General features: G+C 38.3%; 1 protein-coding gene across 1 annotated transcript in view; it reads left to right on the top strand.

Annotated features, from left to right (window-relative positions):
- Positions 1 to 19,069, top strand: part of LOC117330290 (laminin subunit beta-2-like) — a 64,258-nt gene that overhangs the window by 37,838 nt on the left and 7,351 nt on the right. The window contains exons 12-28 of the mRNA XM_033888468.1: positions 2,959 to 3,079; positions 3,321 to 3,448; positions 4,244 to 4,433; positions 5,506 to 5,649; positions 5,817 to 6,048; positions 6,206 to 6,369; positions 7,146 to 7,370; positions 7,590 to 7,789; positions 8,038 to 8,134; positions 8,286 to 8,477; positions 8,915 to 9,095; positions 16,455 to 16,639; positions 17,024 to 17,259; positions 17,556 to 17,738; positions 17,892 to 18,068; positions 18,420 to 18,595; positions 18,893 to 19,034. Of these exons, the coding sequence (XP_033744359.1) occupies positions 2,959 to 3,079; positions 3,321 to 3,448; positions 4,244 to 4,433; positions 5,506 to 5,649; positions 5,817 to 6,048; positions 6,206 to 6,369; positions 7,146 to 7,370; positions 7,590 to 7,789; positions 8,038 to 8,134; positions 8,286 to 8,477; positions 8,915 to 9,095; positions 16,455 to 16,639; positions 17,024 to 17,259; positions 17,556 to 17,738; positions 17,892 to 18,068; positions 18,420 to 18,595; positions 18,893 to 19,034 (2,973 nt within the window). The remainder of the gene's footprint in view (positions 1 to 2,958; positions 3,080 to 3,320; positions 3,449 to 4,243; positions 4,434 to 5,505; positions 5,650 to 5,816; positions 6,049 to 6,205; positions 6,370 to 7,145; positions 7,371 to 7,589; positions 7,790 to 8,037; positions 8,135 to 8,285; positions 8,478 to 8,914; positions 9,096 to 16,454; positions 16,640 to 17,023; positions 17,260 to 17,555; positions 17,739 to 17,891; positions 18,069 to 18,419; positions 18,596 to 18,892; positions 19,035 to 19,069) is intronic.

Here is a 19,069-nt window from a genome sequence, read left to right as displayed (position 1 = left end):
GTGACCTCTCAATAGGTGGTCTTATTACACAGATGGGCTGGTAATACAGGTGATAAATCTAAGTAAGGTACCATGAAAATAGCTACCAATAATCTCCTAAAACAAGAGGTATGTAAACAGAAGTGATCATTCTCAGGCAGGTTTGACTATACTGTTGTTGGTATTACTATTCCTCTTTATTTGTGTGTTATGTTTTATGGTTTTTTGTGTCGCCTTTGAAAAAGGAGACATATAGGTATTACTTTTCGGCGTCGGCGTCGTCCGGAAAATGGTTTTCGTGCGATAACTTTAGTAGTTTAAAACGGATTAATTCGAAACTTCATGGGAAGGTTCATTACCATGATAGCTCGGACAAGTTCGATAACCAAAATTATTCGCACCTTTTTAAAAGAGTTATAGCCCTTTAATTTTTTGCGAAAATGGTTTCCACTCAATAACTTGAATAATTATTACAGGATTAATTTGAAACTTCATGGGAAGGTTCGTTACCATAATACTGTGGACAAGTTCGTTAACCAAATTTTTTCGCACCATTTTAAAAGAGTTATGGCCCTTTAATTTTTTGTGAAAAATGGTTTCCACTCAATAACTTGAATAATTATTACTGGATTAATTTGAAACTGCATGGGAAGGTTCGTTACCATAATACTGTGGACAAGTTCGTTAACCAAATTTATTCTGACCTTTTTAAAAGAGTTATAGCCCTTTAATTTTTTTTGCGAAAATAGAATGTTCGTTACCATAAAACTGTGGACAAGTTTGTTATTGTTTTTTTTTTTATTCAAGTCCTAATTTTAAAGAGTTATGACCCTTTAATTATTCGCATACACAGGCGACACCTCCACTTCCGTGGAATTCTTGTCTTTGGGTTGAATATCTTTTTATTTTTTGTCTTTTTCATTTAAAAAGCAAATGTTGTCTATTTAGAACCATGAAATGAAATGAAATAATCAATTTCAAACGTCACCATAAAAATATGCAATTTATTGCAGTAACACTAATCATTTTGTCTGTGTTGTTTTAAATGAAAAATCTAGCTTCATAATTCTTACAGATTAGTTAAGCACAAATTATCACACAATTACTAATTGTTCTACTGTAACTAATGATAATAATGATTGAAACATCTTGACAGATAGTTTTTATTGGCCCACCATCTGATGATGGTGGGCTATTCAAATCGCCCTGCGTCCGTGGTCCGTCGTCCGTCCGTCCGTCCCTCCGTCCGTCCGTCCCTCCGTCCGTCCGTCCGTCCGTCCGTAAACAATTCTTGTTATCGCTAATCCTCAGAAAGTACTGAAAGGATTTTTCTCAAATTTCATATGTATGTTCCCCTTGGTGTCTATTTATGCATATTGCATTTTGAGACCAATCGGAAAACAACATGGCCGACAGGCAGCCATCTTGGATTTTGATAATTGAAGTTTGTTATCGCTATTTCTGAGAAAGTACTGAAGGGATCTTTCTCAAATTTCATATGTATGTTTCTCTTGGTGCCTAGTTATGCATATTGCATTTTGAGACCAATCAGAAAACAACATGGCCGACAGGCAGCCATCTTGGATTTTGATAATTGAAGTTTGTTATCGCTATTTCTGAGAAAGTACTGAAGGGATCTTTCTGAAATTTCATATGTAGGCTCCCCTTGGTGCCTAGTTATGCATATTGCATTTTGAGACCAATCGGATAACAACATGGCCGACAGGCAGCCATCTTGGATTTTGATAATTGAAGTTTGTTATCGCTATTTCTGAGAAAGTACTGAAGGGATCTTTCTCAAATTTCATATGTAGATTCCCCTTGGTGCCTAGTTATGCATATTGCATTTTGAGACCAATCAGAAAACAACATGGCCGACAGGCAGCCATCTTGGATTTTGATAATTGAAGTTTGTTATCGCTATTTCTGAGAAAGTACTGAAGGGATCTTTCTCAAATTTCATATGTAGGCTCCCCTTGGTGCCTAGTTATGCATATTGCATTTTGAGACCAATCGGAAGACAACATGGCCGACAGGCAGCCATCTTGGATTTTGATAATTGAAGTTTGTTATCGCTATTTCTGAGAAAGTACTGAAGGGATCTTTCTCAAATTTCATATGTAGGTTCCCCTTGGTGCCTAGTTATGCATATTGCATTTTGAGACCTATCGGAAAACAACATGGCCGACAGGCAGCCATCTGGATTTTGACAATTGAAGTTTGTTATCGCTATTTCTCAGAAAGTACTGAAGGGATCTTTCTCAAATTTCATATATAGGTTCCCCTTGGTGCCTAGTTATGCATATTACATTTTGAGACCAATCTGAAAACAACATGGCCGACAGGCAGCCATCTTGGATTTTGACAATTCAAGTTTGTTGTCGCTATTTATCAGAAATTGCTGAAGGGATCTTTCTGAAATTTCATTTGTGGATTGCCCTCTGTGCCTAGTTATGCATATTGGATTTTGAGACCAGTCAGAAAACAACCTGCCCGACAGGCAGCCATCTTGTATTTTGACAATTGAAGTTTGTTATCGCTATTTTACAGAAGGTACTGAAGGGATCTTTCTCGAATTTCATATGTAGGCTCCCCTTGGTCCCTGGTGTTGCATTTTCGGACCAATCCGAAAACAACAGACAGCCATTATCGCTAAATCTTAAATTGTTTGCAAAGTACTAGAGGGCTGTTTCTGAATTTACACAGATTAGTAAGACTTAGAGGAAGGGAAAAGTAGAGAAAAGATCAATCTGACATGGAACCTATAAAGATCATTCAATGGTGGGCGCCAAGATCCCTCTGGGATCTCTTGTTATAACAGAGAGGAAATGGACAACTTTTCAGTCTATATGGAATTCATATATATAAGTTATATTCTATTATTTCATGTGTTATAATAAACTGCTGATTAGAAAACTGCAACATAGAAGTAAGTTATTCCAGTAATGTTTTAATTGAATTTTTACTTCTTCAAAACAGATGCAGGATGTATGGGAGGATGTGCGAGTGTATGTTGTCCGTCCCGGCCCAGTCAACGAGTTTGGACCTTGTGCTAACCACATGCCATCAGATGATGAAAAAGTCACCAATCTCATGACAAGTAAGTGACCATGTGCAAATTTTCCACTTTTTCTTTCAACATTTGTTAAGCAAAGTAGAGTACTTAGTATTCTAAAGAACATTATGTCTTACTTAATGAGGGTACGGGGTTGTACCGGTATATCTATGCAAGTCCTTGTGTAAATCAGGGTTGTTATAGAACTTGATAAAAGGGTAGGGGTATATCTATGTAAACCCTTATATAAATCAGAGTTGTCTTAACTATCCTTGTTGTGTTACAGACCGTAGTTACACAGTCGTGTCTCCTCCTGCCTGTCTGGAGCCTGGCAAGGAATACACCATCAGACTTGAGTTCCGCCGCTTTAAAACCAATGCTGAAACACCTGATGCAGCCCTCAATATTGATTCAGTAAGTCTTACTGAAAACATTTGTTACCAATATATCAATTGTTTATTATAATTAGGATGACATTAATCATCAGTCCTCCTGTGCAGCCTTTTGGTTAGACTTTGTGTAAAGTTACATTAATGTAATTTTGCTTGTAACAAGCATTTTCATTGGCTCAAAAAATTATGTTATCATCTCATAACATAAATAATGACTGTGACTTCGCGGTTTATTCAGAGTACACCCCAGTTTTTTGTGTTATTGCTCAATAACGTAAAAAAAATATTACAGTTAACCCTTAATTAATGTAATACTACAACTAATACTACAACTCATAACACTCCAACAGTCATTTTCATGAGGTTTAATACACAAATATGTTAAATGTAGGTCACTGTGACCTATGTACTTTGTTTTACTTATTTAAATCTAACTATGTGTTTGGTTGGAATTTTTAACATCAAAGCATTATCAGGTGAAAGGGATATATACAAATATGGTTTATGAATATTTTCCAAGAAATTTTGTGCGACATTTCCAATTGTTTCATATATGAAAGCACTATTCAAGTAAAATATATAAAATTCTTTGCGTATAAGGTGTTGGAGAAAATGTGGTTTATCTTATGGTATTGTTAAAAATCCTTTTGTCTGTTTGATTGATCTTGAGTCCTACGGTTTTGTAGATGCTTTACTGGAATTGGGCTTTACCTAGAATTGTATTACATTTGTAAAATCAAGGCAGGTATATTGAAGTGTTACTGTCTGCCTTTATCTTGTATATATAAAATCTAATCCTGTGATATTTCTGTTTCAGATTGTCCTGATCCCCAACATGAACACTGTGCCCATTTTCTATGGCCCAGGCTATCCTAGCTTCCTAAAGGAGGAGTTTCAGCGATATGGTTGCTACAACTCACAATTAAAGGCTTTCCAGGAGGAACCTAGGGATTTGTGTTACAACCTCACCTTTAGTATTTCCTCAGTGCTTCACAATGGAGCCCTTGGTAAGGGGACATAACTACACGGTTTGATTAAAGGTCGCTTCTCAGATACAAATTACTGGTCACATCCCACCAATCCTTTAGTGCAAAAAGTTCATAGAATGGAAAATGGTATCATGTTGTACCAATTTGCTTCAAAACATTTCATGATCTTAGTGAAAAATGTTGAAAATGTTGAAATTGATTTGTGGAGTTTATATTGAAAGACACTTGTTATTGATTTGTGGAGTCTGTATTGAAAGACACTTGTTATTGATTTGTGGAGTCTCTATTGAAAGACACTTGTTATTGATTTGTGGAGTTTATATTGAAAGACACTTGTTATTGATTTGTGGAGTCTCTATTGAAAGACAATTGTTATTGATTTGTGGAGTCTCTATTAAGACACTTGTTATTCATTTGTGGAGTCTATATTGAAAGACACTTGTTATTCATTTGTGGAGTCTCTATTGAAAGACACTTGTTATTGATTTGTGGAGTCTCTATTAAGACACTTGTTATTGATTTGTGGAGTTTATATTGAAAGACACTTGTTATTGATTTGTGGAGTCTATATTGAAAGACACTTGTTATTGATTTGTGGAGTCTCTATTAAGACACTTGTTATTGATTTGTGGAGTTTATATTGAAAGACGCTTGTTATTAATTTGTGGAGTCTGTATTGAAAGACACTTGTTATTAATTTGTGGAGTCTGTATTGAAAGACACTTGTTATTGATTTGTGGAGTCTCTATTAAGACACTTGTTATTGATTTGTGGAGTCTCTATTGAAAGACACTAGTTATTGATTTGTGGAGTCTCTATTGAAAGACACTAGTTATTGATTTGTGGAGTCTATATTGAAAGACACTTGTTATTGATTTGTGGAGTCTCTATTGAAAGACACTTGTTATTGATTTGTGGAGTTTATATTGAAAGACACTTGTTATTAATTGATCCAAAAACCAAACACAACATTTTTAGAACATGAATGTTACAATTTATATCTTAACATACATCTGAAGACATCGCCTGACTTTTAACTCAATGTAGGGGATGGTTCATTAACCACTTAACACATTTTTTTTCCAAACAGAGTGTAACTGTGATTCTACTGGCTCTGAAGACCTCGAATGTAACCCTGCTGGTGGCCAGTGTCGCTGTAAGCCCAATGTTGTGGGACGACGATGTGACCGATGTGCCCCAGGAACGTACAACTTTGGACCTGATGGCTGTAAACGTGAGTCGCTTACTTGACTTAATTCCTGTGTTGTAAATCAACATGTTACCTTTATGATCACATTTATACTAAGTATTACGATTGACAATAATTATTCCCTTGACAGCCTGTATACAAATAATGTTCTCTGTTACAGCCTGTAATACAAATAATATTCTCTGTTACAGCCTGTAACTGTGTTGGCGAGGGATCTCAGGACAACTACTGTGACAAACAGAGTGGACAATGTCTCTGTAGACGTAACATTGGTGGTAGGATCTGTGATCGATGTGTTGAAGGTTACTATGGCTACCCCAGCTGTCGTCCCTGCCAATGTAACGGTAATGCTGATTCGTGTACCAATGATATCGGTGCCTGTCTTCAGTGTCGTGACAACACCGTGGGAAACAACTGTGAATCGTAAGTTTTGTTTTTAAAAAAAATAATCTAGAAATAAGTTCAGAGTGTCATTAGAGGAAATATTTTAGAACTTTCTTCGTTATTTCATTTATAATTACATGTATGTACATCTGCATAAGCAGTGCTGAATATTTCTTACAATCCCAATCATTACTAGATGTGCCCCAGGCTACCATGGTGACCCACGCATCAGTTACCGTATTCCCTGTGAACCATGTTTGTGCCCAGGAGGACCAGACAGCCCTATACAACATGCTGACTCATGTAGCGTAGATCCATACTCCCGTAATCTACAGTGTAACTGTAGACCTGGATATCAAGGTAGGTTACTAATCCACAAGATTCTCGGGGGGGGGGGGGGGTGTCTTCTTCTTAATGTCTTAATGTACTATGTCATGATAATGATAGACTGTTTCACTTATTGCCTTCCAAATAACTCAAGATCAGACCATTAATAAATTGGGGCACCAATGAAATAATTAAAACACACAGAAACTGTAATAAGCACACACATTATTACAGAAACTTTAATAAGGGCGATTATAATTCAGAAACTTTAATAAGGGCGATTATAATTCAGAAACTTTAATAAGTGCACATATTATTACAGAAACTGTAATAAGCACACACATTATTACAGAAACTTTAATAAGGGCGATTATAATTCAGAAACTTTAATAAGTGCACATATTATTACAGAAACTTTAATGAGCACACATATTATTAGGCCATTTAAACACAAAAAGTTCTCAAATATGATGGCAGGTAAAAAATTTACATTGACAGTAACCTAGAGGACTATTGCTTTTATTCTGACAAACTTAAGACAGATATTGAATAGCAGAATTTCACATATCCATCGGTTAGAATACATGAAGATGATTTATTTAAAAAGTCTTTCTGGTATTGGGTGACAGTGTACTTAAATGGTACAATATTTTTCTGTTCAAGGATTGAAAGTATGAATAGTGTGTTTTCTTATATGTTTAACACAGTACTGATGTACATGTTACTTTTAAGTAGATAATTAACGTTACTTTTAAGTAGATAATTAAAAGAGTTTAGGTGACAAAGATACTATTTTGTATTGTGAATAGCTCCACGATGTGATCGCTGTGCAGAGAACTACTTTGGCCACCCAAGCCTACTGAACGGTACCTGTGAACCATGTATCTGTAATAACAATATCGACCCTGATGTACCGGGCGGATGTAACACAACTACAGGGCAGTGTCTACTCTGTCTCTTCAATACTGAGGGCTTTAACTGTGAGAGGTGTAAACCTGGTTACTATGGGGATGCTACTACACAAAGCTGTAAAGGTAAGGTAGTGTTACATGGGGTTAATAGTTTGTTGTATAATGTTCTTTGAATATAATTGGTTTATTTGGTAGATAAATAAATTGTCCTATATTCTTTTGTTTTATATGTGAAATAAGTAGCTGTGATACAATAAGTAAACCTGCTGATTTCTGAATTGTAGATGATCGATTCAATTCTGAGTTGACGATTATGATTTTTGTCATTGTTTTCTGTTATAGAATGTGTCTGTGATATTTATGGTACTGATCGTGACAGTGGAGCATGTGACAGAGAGACTGGCCAATGTCCCTGTCTTCCTAATGTGGAAGGCATGAGTTGTGACCGCTGTGCAATTGGTTTTTGGAACATAACAAGCGGAGAAGGCTGTTCCTCCTGTGGATGTGACACTGAAGGCTCTTTAGGCCCTGAGTGTAACCAGGTATGTGATATAAGAACCAGATCTTATATTTGTAAAATGTAAAATAATGCTTGTTATATAACAGTCTGGTATGAAACCGTCGTGTTGTGTAATGAAGCTTGTTAAATGTTGTCGTCACTTGATGAAACTTAAGGCACATTGAAGTTGACTCTTGCCTCAGATTTTTTTATGATGAAGTAAGGGTGTTACTTCATCTGTGACATCTAGTTTCATGCAGCGTAAAACTTCATTTCTCTCTTCTGTTACAGTTTGATGGCCAATGTCTGTGTAAAGAGGGTCGAGGAGGCCTTGACTGTAGTGAGTGTCCAGCTAACTACTGGGGAGACCCCACTAGAGAGTGCTATCGTAAGTATCATTCTAATACCAAATATTGGATAGAGCAATATAAAGATAATTGTTTTTGTTTATGTATTGGGAATAAATTAATACACTTGTTATATGCTAAACATGCTTGATGTAGATTTCAAATATATCACTTCATATGTTCTTGTTTCAGCCTGTGACTGTGATGGTCAGGGATCTAGCCAATCCCAATGTGATCGTCGTACTGGTCAATGTGTGTGTCTGACTGGTATCACTGGATACAAGTGTGATCGCTGTGCTAGAGGTACCACCGGAGTATTGCCAAACTGTAAACCATGTGGAGACTGCTTTGACAATTGGGACCGTATCATCCGAGACCTTTCTGGTAAATGCTTTACTGCCTTGTGCATGAGTTATGTGAGCAGAGTTGAAGATTTAGTATAATATTGTCACCTTTAGTTATCCATCAGTTCATTTTATGATTTTATCTTTTCCATATTCCAGGACCTTGAGGTTGCTATTAAGTGTTGGGATACAAAAGATTTTAAACAAATGACATTGGTCATTACATTTGATGATATTTTTAATTCTATAATTGAAATCTTTAAAGTTTTGGCTCAAGATATTGTCGAGTGGTTAGCTGGGATATTTGTCTATTAATTTGTAAAGATTATAACCTTGACATTAATTCAAGGTCAAAGGAGTAAAATGTGTTAAACTCTTCAATCATTTTTGTGTAACTACTGGAGATAAGGGATATGAAAACAAATGTATGCTTTAATTTTCCATAAAATACAAAAAAAAACAAGGTTCTTTTTTCAGCTCAAACCTCTAGACTACTGGATGATGCTACAAGGATCAAAACCACAGGTGCTGAGAGGGCGTTTGATAAGGAGTTCAGGCAGATGGAACAGAACATGGATGAAATCAGACATATTGTCAACAATGCCAGTGTAGCGTCTACTGATATGAAGGATCTTGAGGATATTCTCAAACAGCTCAGGTATGATTTAAGTTATGGGTTTTCCATGTTCTAACATGACAGTGGGCAAGGTGGATTCTTTTTTGTTTTCTGCACAATTTACTAGGTATTTGCTTGTTTGCTTGTTAGATCACCTGGCCCGAAGGGCCGGTGAGCTTATGCCATGGTGCAGCGTCCGTCGTCCGGCGTCCGGCGTCCGTCAACTTTTTCTTTAAATTGCTACTAGTCCTAAAGTATTGAATGGATTTTCACAAAATTTGATCAGGAACATCCTTGGGGGAAGGGGAACAGAGTTTGTATACATTTTTACTCTGAACCCCCAGGGGCCTGAGGGGCGGGGCCAAATAGGGGAAATAGGGTTATTCCTTTAAATCGCTACTAGTCATAAAGTTATGAATGAATTTGAACCAAATTTGGTCAGGAACATCCTTGGGGGAAGGGGAACAGAGTTTGTATACATTTTTACTCTGAACCCCCAGGGGCCTGAGGGGCGGGGCCAAATAGGGGAAATAGGGTTAATCCTTTAAATCGCTACTAGTCATAAAGTTATAAATGAATTTGAACCAAATTTGGTCAGGAATATCCTTGGCAGAAGGGGAACAGAGTTTGTATACATTTTTACTCTGAACCCCCAGGGGCCTGAGGGGCGGGGCCAAATAGGGGAAATAGGGTTACTCCTTTAAATCGCTACTAGTCATAAAGTTATGAATGAATTTGAACTAGATTTAGTCAGGAATATTCTTGGCAGAAGGGGAACAGAGTTTGTATACATTTTTACTCTGAACCCCCAGGGGCCTGAGGGGCAGGGCCAAATAGGGGAAATAGGGTTAATCATTTAAATCGCTACTAGTCATAAAGTTATGAATGAATTTGAACCAGATTTGGTCAGGAACATCCTTGGCAGAAGGGGAACAGAGTTTGTATAAATTTTTACTCTGAACCCCCAGGGGCCTGAGGGGCGGGGCCAAATAGGGGAAATAGGGTTATTCCTTTAAATCGCTACTAGTCATAAAGTTATGAATGAATTTGAACCAAATTTGGTCAGGAACATCCTTGGGGGAAGGGGAACAGAGTTTGTATACATTTTTACTCTGAACCCCCAGGGGCCTGAGGGGCGGGGCCAAATAGGGGAAATAGGGTTAATCCTTTAAATCGCTACTAGTCATAAAGTTATAAATGAATTTGAACCAAATTTGGTCAGGAATATCCTTGGCAGAAGGGGAACAGAGTTTGTATACATTTTTACTCTGAACCCCCAGGGGCCTGAGGGGCGGGGCCAAATAGGGGAAATAGGGTTACTCCTTTAAATCGCTACTAGTCATAAAGTTATGAATGAATTTGAACTAGATTTAGTCAGGAATATTCTTGGCAGAAGGGGAACAGAGTTTGTATACATTTTTACTCTGAACCCCCAGGGGCCTGAGGGGCAGGGCCAAATAGGGGAAATAGGGTTAATCATTTAAATCGCTACTAGTCATAAAGTTATGAATGAATTTGAACCAGATTTGGTCAGGAACATCCTTGGCAGAAGGGGAACAGAGTTTGTATAAATTTTTACTCTGAACCCCCAGGGGCCTGAGGGGCGGGGCCAAATAGGGGAAATAGGGTTACTCCTTTAAATCGCTACTAGTCATAAAGTTATGAATGAATTTGAACCAAATTTGGTCAGGAACATCCTTGGCAGAAAGGGAACAGAGTTTGTATAAATTTTTACTCTGAACCCGCAGGGGCCTGAGGGGCGGGGCCAAATAGGGGAAATAGGGTTACTCCTTTAAATCGCTACTAGTCATAAAGTTATGAATGAATTTGAACCAAATTTGGTCAGGAACATCCTTGGCAGAAAGGGAACAGAGTTTGTATAAATTTTTACTCTGAACCCGCAGGGGCCTGAGGGGCGGGGCCAAATAGGGGAAATAGAGTTATTCCTTTAAATCGTTAATAGTCATAAAGTTATGAATGAATTTGAACCAAATTTGGTCAGTAACATCCTTGGCAGAAAGGAAACAGAGTTTGTATACATTTTTAGCTCACCTGCCCGAAGGGCAAGTGAGCTTATGCCGTGGCGCGGCGTCCGTCGTCCGTCCGTCGTCCGTCCGGCCGTCCGGCCGTCCGGCCGTCCGTCCGGCGTCAACTTTCCATTCAAGCAACTTCTTCTCAATAACCAAAAGGCCTAGAGACCTAATATTGGGCCTGTAGCATGCTGGGGTGAAGGGCTACCAAGTTTGTTCAAATGAATAACGTTGACCTTCATTCAAGGTCACAGGGGTCAAAAAGGCTAAAATCTTTAAACAACTTCTTCTCAATAACCAAGAGTCTCAGGGAGTTGATATTGGGTCTGTAGCATGCTGGGGTAAAGGGCTACCAAGTTTGTTCAAATGAATGACCTTGACTTTCATTCAAGGTCACAGGAGTCAAATATGCTAAAAAAAATTAGACGACTTCTTCTAAATAGCCAAAAGACCCAGGGACTTGATATTGGGTCTGTAGCATGCTGGGGTGAAGGGCTACCAAGTTTGTTCAAATGAATGACCTTGACTTTCATTCAAGGTCACAGGAGTCAAAAAGGCTAAAATCTTTAAACGACTTCTTCTCAATAACCAAGAGTCCCAGGGACTTGATATTGGGTCTGTAGCATGCTGGGGTGAAGGGCTACCAAGTTTGTTCAAATGAATGACCTTGACCTTCATTCAAGGTCACAGGAGTCAAAAAGGCTAAAATCTTTTAACGACTTCTTCTCAATAACCAAGAGTCCCAGGGACTTGATATTGGGTCTGTAGCATGCTGGGGTGAAGGGCTACCAAGTTTGTTCAAATGAATGACCTTGACCTTCATTCAAGGTCACAGGAGTCAAAAAGGCTAAAATCTTTAAACGACTTCTTCTCAATAACCAAGAGTCCCAGGGAGTTGGTATTGGGTCTGTAGCATGCTCGGGTGAAGGGCTACCAAGTTTGTTCAAATGAATGACCTTGACTTTCATTCAAGGTCACAGGGATCAAAAAGGCTAAAATCTTTAAACGACTTCTTCTCAATAACCAAGAGTCCCAGGGAGTTGATATTGGGTCTGTAGCATGCTGGGGTGAAGGGCTACCTAGTTTGTTCAAATGAATGGCCTTGACCTTCATTCAAGGTCACAGGGGCCAAAAAGGCTAAAATCTTTAAACGACTTCTTCTCGATAACCAACAGTCCCAGAGACCTAATATTTGGCCTGTAGCATGCTGGGGTAAAGGGCTACCAAGTTTGTTCAAATGAATGACCTTGACTTTCATTCAAGGTCACAGGAGTCAAAAAGGCTAAAATCTTTAAACGACTTCTTCTCAATAACCAAGAGTCCCAGAGACCTAATATTTGGCCTGTAGCATGCTGGGGTGAAGGGCTACCAAGTTTGTTCAAATGAATGACCTTGACTTTCATTCAAGGTCACAGGAGTCAAAAAGGCTAAAATCTTTAAACGACTTCTTCTCAATAACCAAGAGTCTCAGGGAGTTGATATTGGGTCTGTAGCATGCTGGGGTAAAGGGCTACCAAGTTTGTTCAAATGAATGACCTTGACCTTCATTCAAGGTCACAGGGGTCAAAAAGGCTAAAATCTTTAAACAACTTCTTCTCAATAACCAAGAGTCCCAGGGAGTTGATATTGGGTCTGTAGCATGCTGGAGTGAAGGGCTACCAAGTTTGTTCAAATGAATGACCTTGACCTTCATTCAAGGTCACAGGGGCCAAAAAGGCTAAAATCTTTAAACGACTTCTTCTCGATAACCAACAGTCCCAGAGACCTAATATTTGGCCTGTAGCATGCTGGGGTGAAGGGCTACCAAGTTTGTTCAAATGAATGACCTTGACTTTCATTCAAGGTCACAGGGGTCAAAAGGCTAAAATCTTAAAACGACTTCTTCTCAATAACCAAGAGTCCCAGGGAGTTGATATTGGGACTGTAGCATGCTGCGGTAAAGGGCTACCAAGTTTGTTCAAATGAATGACCTTGACTCACATTCAAGGTCACGTCGATCAAGTATGCTTAAATCTTTAAATGACTTTTAGTGAAAAGCCAAAGTGCAGAGAGACATTATATTGGTCCTGTAGCATGCTTTCAAATAACTGCAGGATCCATATATGAAAAGATCACTGCATTACAGGTGAGCGATTTGGGCCCATTGGGCCCTTGTTACTTTGAACCCCCAGGGGCCTGAGGGGCAGGGCCAAATAGGGGAAATAGGGTTAATCCTTTAAATCGTTACTAGTCATAAAGTTATGAATGAATTTGAACCAAATTTGGTCAGTAACATCCTTGGCAGAAAGGAAACAGAGTTTGTATAAATTTTTACTTTGAACCCCCAGGGGCCTGAGGGGCAGGGCCAAATAGGGGAAATAGGGTTAATCCTTTAAATCGTTACTAGTCATAAAGTTATGAATGAATTTGAACCAAATTTGGTCAGTAACATCCTTGGCAGAAAGGAAACAGAGTTTGTATAAATTTTTACTTTGAACCCCCAGGGGCCTGAGGGGCAGGGCCAAATAGGGGAAATAGGGTTAATCCTTTAAATCGTTACTAGTCATAAAGTTATTAATGAATTTGAACCAAATTTGGTCAGTAACATCCTTGGCAGAAAGGAAACAGAGTTTGTATACATTTTTACTTTGAACCCCCAGGGGCCTGAGGGGCAGGGCCAAATAGGGGAAATAGGGTTAATCCTTTAAATCGTTACTAGTCATAAAGTTATGAATGAATTTGAACCAAATTTGGTCAGTAACATCCTTGGCAGAAGGGGAACAGAGTTTGTATACATTGTTACTTTGAACCCCCAGGAGCCTGAGGGGCGGGGCCAAATAGGGGAAATAGGGTTAATCCTTTAAATCGCTACTAGTCATAAAGTTATGAATGAATTTGAACCAGATTTGGTCAGGAACATCCTTGGCAGAAGGGGAACAGAGTTTGTATAAATTTTTACTCTGAACCCCCAGGGGCCTGAGGGGCGGGGCCAAATAGGGGAAATAGGGTTACTCCTTTAAATCGCTACTAGTAATAAAGTTATGAATGAATTTGAACCAAATTTGGTCAGGAACATCCTTGGCAGAAAGGGAACAGAGTTTGTATAAATTTTTACTCTGAACCCGCAGGGGCCTGAGGGGCGGGGCCAAATAGGGGAAATAGAGTTATTCCTTTAAATCGTTACTAGTCATAAAGTTATGAATGAATTTGAACCAAATTTGGTCAGTAACATCCTTGGCAGAAAGGAAACAGAGTTTGTATAAATTTTTACTTTGAACCCCCAGGGGCCTGAGGGGCAGGGCCAAATAGGGGAAATAGGGTTAATCCTTTAAATCGTTACTAGTCATAAAGTTATGAATGAATTTGAACCAAATTTGGTCAGTAACATCCTTGGCAGAAAGGAAACAGAGTTTGTATAAATTTTTACTTTGAACCCCCAGGGGCCTGAGGGGCAGGGCCAAATAGGGGAAATAGGGTTAATCCTTTAAATCGTTACTAGTCATAAAGTTATGAATGAATTTGAACCAAATTTGGTCAGTAACATCCTTGGCAGAAAGGAAACAGAGTTTGTATACATTTTTACTTTGAACCCCCAGGGGCCTGAGGGGCAGGGCCAAATAGGGGAAATAGGGTTAATCCTTTAAATCATTACTAGTCATAAAGTTATTAATGAATTTGAACCAGATTTGGTCAGGAACATCCTTGGAGGAAGAGGAACAGAGTTTGTTTAAATCTTTATTCTCAACCCCCAGGGGCCTGAGGGGTGGGGGAAATAGGGTCACTCCTTTAAATCGCTACTACTCCTGAAGTATTGAATAGCTTTTCACCAAATTTGGTCAGGAACATCCTTGAGGGGAGGGGGAACAGAGTTTATATGAATTTTTACTCTGTACCCCTAGGGGCCTAAGGGGCGGGGCCAAGTAGGGGAAATAGAGATTAGTCTTTTAATTGCTACTAGTCATAAAGTTTTAAATGGACTTAAACCAAATATGGTCAGGAATATTCATTGGCGAAGGGGAACCGAGTTGGTATAATGTTTTACTCTGAATCTCCAGGGGACTGAGGAGTGGGGTCTGATAGGGAAAATAGGGGTTAATCCTTTAAATCGCTATTAATTATTAAGTTACGAATGGATTTTAACTAAATTTGGTCAGGAACATCCAGAGAGGAAGGGGGGGAAAGAGTTTGTATAAATATTGAGGGGCCTGAGGGGCTGGGCCAAATAGGGAAATAGGGGTTACTCCTTTAAATCGTTATTTTCATAAAGTTATGAATGGATTTGAACCAAATTTGGTCTGGAATATCCTTAGGGGAAGGGGGAAAGGGAGTTTATATAAATATTGACTCTGACCCCCAAGGGGCCTGAAGGGAGGGGCCAAATAGGGGAAATAGAGATTTGAGTTTTAAATGGATTTGAACCCAATTTGGTCAGAAACATCCCTGGTGATGGGGGAACAGATTTTGCATAAATGGTTACTGTGACCCTCAATCCCATAACTATGTATAGTATCGCTGGGCATTAAGGGATAAACACAATTTTTATGTAAAAATAGGCCAAAGGGTTTTCCCCACCCCAAGGGACTTAGTTTCTTTAAACACCATTATTGTGTAAAAATAATCCATATGGTCTTTCAGAGAGTACATTTTTGTATATGTATTGACAAATTGAACATGTACATTATTTTGACATTTGGTCAAATCCAACCAGGTGAGCGATACAGGCCCCATGGGCCTCTTGTTTTTTGTTTACAATGTTGCATTAAAAAAAGATGGCACTAATGCCAGATGTCTTGACAAAATTACTTGAAAAATATCATCACATTTCAAAAATTATTTTCTGTGTCATAATATTTAAGTTTCCCAGTATAAATGTGTCATTTGATCTTGACAGTTTAAAACAAGACACATTTTTTGGCGATATCATTACAATACTATTTTATAAACATGATGTATTATTTTTTTTCTCACCTCTCCACTTCATGGGCCAGCATTACATGTCAGTCTGCCTGCCTCTCTTAACAGGCAGTAATTCAGGCTCACTGGTACAAGTTGTAATTGCGCATGCTTTAATGGAACACGGGCAAAACTGTCACAAAAAGGGTCAAATTCTCCCTGTGGTTAAATCATAATTCCAAGGGAGACAACTATGACTTCAGCTATAGACGCAGAACTAGGAATTCATGTATGCATGACTTTACTCTCAGTACCCTACTACACATTTCACCAAGTTTTCTTGACAGATGTTGTTTTAATAACAGGTTATTTGTGTCTTGACAGATGTTGTTTTAATAACAGGTTATTTGTGGTGGTGTTTTTGTTCTTCTGTGAAAAAAAACCCACCATCTGAATCTATATTCACACAATGTTTGAATTTGTAATATTATATTTACAGACAAAACCTGACACAGAGCATGGAGAGACTGGACAATACAGAGCTAGGTCTGGACAACAGGATGAACAATATCCGACAGGGCAACAACAACATTCGCGCACTTCAGTCACGTGTCAATGACCTCAAACTCAAGGCTGACCAGCTTGTCAAAAATGCTTCGGCCATCCGTGCCAAGGATGTTGAAGGTTGGATATATATACTGATAAAACATAAATACTGGTTTATCTTTGTAAAACATTACCATCTCCATAAATATTGTGTAGTTTTCTTTGTTTTAAGTTTTATTTTTGTAGTAATGCAAAAGAGTTGGCATCATGTTGTCTATGACATTGTAATAAAGAGATTTACTTTATTGTCGGTTTAAGACAGAGTGAAATAGGAAAATTTAGGCGAAAAGTTCCTATCAGAAGTAAGGAGATATATATGTGCTATCTTGTTCTTTTAATGTTAAATTTTCCTTTGGTTAGACTTTTTGAGTTAAGCTCAATAACATCAAAGAGGAAGTGAAGGCATTCCTGTTATTTAAACATTCTCTAGTATATCCTAACAGAAGCATGATCTTGATTCAGGTGCCTTTAACATCACAAAGGAAGCTCAACAGCGATCACAGATGGCACAAGCCAAAATTGACAATACTGAATCCATCATGGTTGAATCAGAACGTATCCGACAGGAGACAGAGGAGCTACTGGAGAATGGACAGGAGAGGTTTGACAACCAGTTAGCAGAAAACAGAAATAATCTGGCTAGTCTTGACGCCTCAGTTAGCGGGCTATCTAACAGAATAGCTGACATCAATGAAATGGTTAGTAGCTAGCTTTAGCAAAGTATAAAGATTTTGATATTCAATCCTTCTGTCATAATTGGGAATGTTAAGAAATCTGGAAATGCTTTCTGATAATGTTCTCTCTATGCTAAATATGCAGAGGATATGTGGATATTCTCATAGTGTAAATCCTTAGATCACAAAAACATTAAATAGAGATAGTTATATTATGTTGTGACAATTACTTTAGTGAAGATGTTTCTTTAAGAATGAAGATAACTTGTTATTTCACTGGTAATATGTGTTAAAATGTCCCTATTATAACTCCACTAAAGGTGTGTGACGGCCGTGGTGACCCATGTGATGACATCTGTGGTGGTGGTGGATGTGATAAGTGTGGAGGTGTAGGATGCGACAATGGAGCTGTAACTAAGGCTGAGGATGCCATCAAACTGGCCAAGGATGCAGAAAGTCTGCTGGCCATGAAAGAAGATGATGCAAATGATCTTCTAAGTAGCGTAAGTCAACATAATATTGACTGATAATGTAAGATACCAGATGATTTTGCACTGTTGGCTTCAATCCTATTCAAACCTGTTAGGTCATAGTAGATATGAAAAGTTAAAGAAAAATAAATAAACATCATAAAAGTCTTCATTTGTTTGTTACAGATTAACACTGTACAGCGTGGTGCTGAGGATGCTAAGAATGAAGCAACCATGGCCTATAATGCTGCACTTCGGGCCAAGAACGAAACAGAGATGGCTCGCCTCATGTTGGAGACTCTTCTCAATCAAGTGGCTAACTTCTTATCACCATCTACTGGAACTCCGGAGCACATCAGAGATGTAAGCTGATCAGATGTGTGTTTCAGGTCAATTCACTTGAGTACATTCAGAATAATTTTTGATATTTGATTGAAACCTTTTTAACCCTGCACACGTCTTGAGGAGTTGTAGCTACTCGTCCTCAGTACTCAAGAGGCTTTATTCCCCCTCTAGTACCACTAGAAAAGAAGTGTTATGATATAGTGAAGTAGATAATTACATTCTCAACCTCCCTCCCCCTCCAGTATTTATTTAGGATATTTTTATTTTATTGTGAAGTAGATAAATTACACCCCACCCCCCTCTAGTTCTTGTAAAAGCGTAGCACATATACTAAACATACAATAAAGAATTTCTCATATTTTCCTGTAGATTGCTGAGGAAGTTCTTGCCATGAGTATATCTCTGAATCCAGAACAGATCATGAATCTGGCTGACGAAATCAACAAAACCATCCAGGGTCTCCAAAACATTGATGTCATTCTTAATGCAACCAGTGATGACTTGAATTTGGCACAGAAACTCAAAAACCAAGCTGAAATGGCAGAGTAAGATAGAATTTTTGACCTCTAATTGAGAATTATTTAAAGGTTTACAAACACTTTTTCTCTTGCCTTCATAATTATTTGAATTTCAGGTCAGTTTTAGAATAAAATAGATTAAAAAAATTCACATTTCCTCTGTGGTTAACTTGACATTTTGAACAACCACTCCATGGTTTGTTGTTGAAAAGAATTCTTTCCATGTATAAGTAAACATTTGGTGCTATTCATCTTATCTATTGTACAATCCTTCATGTATCTTGCCACTAGCCTAATGACAGCTTCTACTTTCACTGCTAACAGGGCTGATGCCAACTCCATACTGGGCAAGGCAGAAGGTGTCCTGAATAATTTGCAGAGTGCCACAAGTGCCCAGGAGGCTGCAGACCGTGCCATTAACCAGGCTGACAGCGACATCTCCAATGCTGAAAGGGATCTGACACAGGTAGATTAGTCCTAACTAGGAATTTAATCTCTTAT

Source organism: Pecten maximus, chromosome 7 (genome assembly GCF_902652985.1).
Source record: "Pecten maximus chromosome 7, xPecMax1.1, whole genome shotgun sequence".
Taxonomy (NCBI): domain Eukaryota; kingdom Metazoa; phylum Mollusca; class Bivalvia; order Pectinida; family Pectinidae; genus Pecten; species Pecten maximus.
This window is presented reverse-complemented; position numbering and strand designations above follow the sequence as displayed.